Source organism: Silene latifolia, chromosome 3, assembly GCF_048544455.1.
Source record: "Silene latifolia isolate original U9 population chromosome 3, ASM4854445v1, whole genome shotgun sequence".
Lineage (NCBI taxonomy): Eukaryota > Viridiplantae > Streptophyta > Magnoliopsida > Caryophyllales > Caryophyllaceae > Silene > Silene latifolia.
This window is the reverse complement of record NC_133528.1, coordinates 103477373-103481366: the sequence shown is the minus strand read 5'-3', so window position 1 is coordinate 103481366 and position 3994 is coordinate 103477373. Positions and strand designations below refer to the sequence as shown.

The 3994-nt window shown below is 35.6% G+C and overlaps 1 protein-coding gene and 1 long non-coding RNA gene across 2 annotated transcripts; one reads left to right on the top strand and one right to left on the bottom strand.

Annotated features, from left to right (window-relative positions):
- Nucleotides 1–681: 681 nt before the first annotated feature.
- LOC141646206 (uncharacterized) lies at nucleotides 682–1173 on the top strand. Its single transcript, XR_012545428.1, has 3 exons — nucleotides 682–752; nucleotides 861–926; nucleotides 1094–1173. It is a non-coding gene; the product is annotated as an uncharacterized LOC141646206 (long non-coding RNA).
- A 1323-nt stretch (nucleotides 1174–2496) lies between these two features.
- LOC141649419 (protein FAR-RED IMPAIRED RESPONSE 1-like) lies at nucleotides 2497–3453 on the bottom strand. Its single transcript, XM_074458109.1, has one exon. It carries the CDS (start codon nucleotides 3451–3453, stop codon nucleotides 2497–2499), a length of 957 nt encoding a protein of 318 aa, XP_074314210.1.
- Between the last annotated feature and the right edge of the window lie 541 nt (nucleotides 3454–3994).

The window sequence follows — 3994 nt, the reverse complement described above, 5'->3', positions numbered from 1 at the left end:
CTTGTGAAGACAAAAAGAAAAATAATTATGGTCTATGCAAGCATGAGGCCACCGGTTTTTGAGAGAACAATAAGAGAGTTTTCTCAAACATTATTATTCATTCTAATAGGACATGCAAAAAGTTCATGTATTTTTCCTCTCTTCTCTCTCTTTAATCTTCATAAAAAAGATGAGTTTTTGATTCAAATTTGTTCAAAAGATTACTAAAATTATTAATGTAATATATGAGTATTAGTAATCAATTTTAAGGTAAACCACAATATAAATATCTTGTACATATTAGTTTGTGGGTTTAAGGGATAGTCTTGGGTGCAACTAATTGGAGGGCTTCTAATTTGAAGTCAAGAATGTTCATCCATTAATGGAAAGCTCAAGAACTAACAATAAGGAGACCTTGTTGGTGCCCAATATGACCGAAATTTAATTGGTGAGAAAATGATTTCTTCACTTATTTATTTTAGTTTGCATGCATAAGATCTAGAATTTATTTTATGACTAAGTAAATTTAAAACATATAAGAATATGTTTAGTAATGAGATATAGATTTCCAACATGAACATCAGAATGTTCCACAGCAGTCAAACTTGTAAGTTCATCTCTTTTATATCCTGGTGTCTGACGTTAACCATTCAGATTTTTAACTGGCTGTTTTTGTGGTATGCTTGCGAAGGCATGAATGCGGTCTTTATGTACTCAAGTGGTTGGAAGCTGGACGTGACAGATCTAAGTGGGAAGCTGCAAGTTATTACAAGGTTAATTCCACTTTTACCTTTATTTTTAAAAAAAAAAAAAAAAAAATCTACCTTTGGCGTGTTTAATAATTGTTGGATTACATTTATAACACAAAAGTTGTTACACAGGCTATGGCTTCATATAGAAAGGTAGTTGCGGTCACCTTATTACGATGGCAAGAAAATCAACGAAAGGTATTATTTAATCTTTTTGTTTCCCCATGATCATTTTTCTTCCGTCTATAGACTTATGTTTCTGCCTATATGTCGGATATGTAGATTTTTAGGTATTAACGGCTATACGATGCTATTTTTTCTTCTGTCCATATACTCATGTTGCCGTCTCACCTTTTGCTATGTAGATCTTTTGAGTGAGGTGATCCCTGGAATGCAGAAGCGTGGTTCTAATCAAACAAGGAATGCGTTATAGTGCAAAGCTTTTAGGACTGACATTAATGAAACCGTAGGGTGTAACCAAAAGATGTTTTGCTCCATCTATTTTGGTTAGGGGTGTAATGAAAATTGTAATCCGAACTTGTTCAATAGATGTGTAAAGTGGACTGACATTTTATGTCAATTGTCTAGATATCATTTTATGGCAATGCGTAAATCTGGCACTACGGTGTCTTAGTTGACGGTTTTGTTTTAAATACTTTAGGAGATATAAAAGGCGCAACTCTGGCCTTGGTTCATTGTTGAACGTTGACTTAAAACTGAAAGGCAGGAATTACGTGCATAGTTACGCCATCTAACAACGGAGACACATCAATTATATTTCCAGATACATCAAAATCACTTTTACACTCAAGTACAATATTTTCTTAAAATAATATCTGGCTGTTCATTGGTAAAAGGTTTTCACAATTACAATGTCACCACCAAATTGTTATAAGACCCCAAAAATGTTAAGACGGTCGAATTCTCCACGTCTTCGAAAATTAGTATTACTACCGTACATGTCTTCAACCATGGTCTGACGTGGGCAATTTACATAATTTTTTTTTTCCGATGTTATTTTCATGAAAGCACGCCATCTTAATACATTATACACATCAATTATATTTCAAGATACGTACATCACACATTGGAAAACATTAGTATTTTATTGACTAAATACGAGTCGGTGTTACACCTTTTAATTAAGATATGGTTTGGGCCGTTTCTGTGTTCATAAATCTATGACGGTTGATTTCACCACGTATTCGAGAATTAATATTACTACCGTACATGTCTTCAACCATGGTCTTACAGGGCAATTTACATAATTCTTTTTTTTTGATGATATTTTCATAAAGGTACGCCATCTTAAACCTGACATGCATCAATTATATATCAAGATACGTAAAACAAACATTGACAATAATTATTATTTTATTGTCAAAATACGAGTCGGAGTTACATCTTAAAAATAAAATACGGTTTGGGCCGTTTCAAAATTACAGTGTTCATAAATCCGTGACAAAAGATGTTTGATCCATATAAAATTTTTGTAGTTACACCAGTTGACTTATGTAAATTCACGAAAAAAAAGGGCGTAACTATGGTATTTCACTGTGTGTACATTCCTTCCTCTTGATTACTTTAATCTTTATATTTCTTCTTTTTTTGCTTGCAATATCTATCTGTTTTCCCTTCAATCTCTCAAACCTGCATCAAAGCCTTACAATTTTAATGCGAAATTTGTAATCATATTCAGAGACAGAATTGTATGTTCCCAACTTGTTTACCAAAATTAGTATTTTACCTGATCAGAACTTAATACTTTTCATGCTCTCCCGGGGCAATTCCGACTATCATGGAATCCCAATTCACCACAAGCATTACATTTTCTCGGCGCTTTCTTATGTTCTTGCACAGCTTTATCCTTTTGGGATACCAGTCGTTTTCCAGACCCCTTAGTCTTTGATTGTATAGGATTTAAAACCATAACTTCAGTCGGTATCTTTGTACCTAACAACATTTCAAGCTCTTTATTTTTGTTTCTGGACTTTTCACCCGTGACACCACTACTACATTCAGACGGGCTACTTTCTAAGATCATCTTGTCCTTGAAACTCTTAAGTAGGTCCATTAACTCATCGATACACTCCGAATTCTGTTCTGCTATTGTCACACAGGAGAATAATTCAGACCATAGGCTGCCAAGCTTGATTTTCTGAACCTCTAAAGCACTGCAATCTTCATTCAAAGTCTCGGGCAAATTACCACAAAGTGGCTGATATAGAGCCAATTTGCTCCATCTACTTAGCAAAAAATGGTTGGGAACTTTTTCAAATCCTTGTTCCTTCAACACATAGAGAGCATGTCGGCACAGGAGACCATGCCTCTCAAATTTCTTGCATGAGAAGCTTAACTTCACTCCATCAGGAATAAATCCAACATAATATACCTTATTTCTCTCACGATCATGGATGGGAATGTTATCTGACGTATTACCCCCTAAAACCTTAACCCCATAAGTAAAACAGGCAGCGTTCCACTCGACCTGAAATTTAGAAAATATGACCGGAGTGTAAAACACAGAAGCGTGCTTCTCCAAAGGATGAGGTGTTTCTAGACTAGGGAAAGAGTTTTTTGAATCGGCAATTAATTTGGACTGTGTCCACCTTTGAGCGTCCATATCACTTTCAAATCTCATAAGAAACTCCACCAAAGTTAAGTTTGGATTCATGAAATTTCCGAAAAAGCTATTTTCAGACTCAGATCTAGATGTGGTCCTCATTAGTCCACCTAAAACAGATTTTTGAAATATGCCGGGATCCAGGAAGCTCTCATGTCAAACATCAAAGACAGCCATTCATGTTCGGTTAACCCGTATGAAGATATAACTGAACACCACCGTTCCTCAAACTCAGCCGGCTCAATGTCTTCTGCCCATACACACGCACATAGCTCTTTCATGAAGTTTGTTTCCCTATAAAGTGTAGAGCCGATCTTATCAGGTAGTTTCTTCATAATGTGCCACATACAATACCTATGATGAGTTTTGTCCTTGAATAATTTTTTAACCCCTGCCTTTATGCCGGCATCCTGGTCAATAATGATGCACTTAGGGTACTTCCCACCCATTGCGGTCAGAAAAGATTCGAAAAGCCATGCAAAACCGTCATCAGACTCATTTCTTAGAAGCCCTCCTGCAAACGTCACACATTTTTTGTGATTGTCAACCCTCGTAAAAGGAGCAAATATCATCTTATATGTGTTCATGTTGAAGGTTGTGTCGAACGATGTCATGTCACCAAATAGACTGTAATTTTTGATTG

Bases quoted from the DNA above. Each gene is read 5' to 3' on its own strand.
- LOC141649419 (XM_074458109.1), bottom strand. From the start codon at position 3,453: ATGAGGACCACATCTAGATCTGAGTCTGAAAATAGCTTTTTCGGAAAT.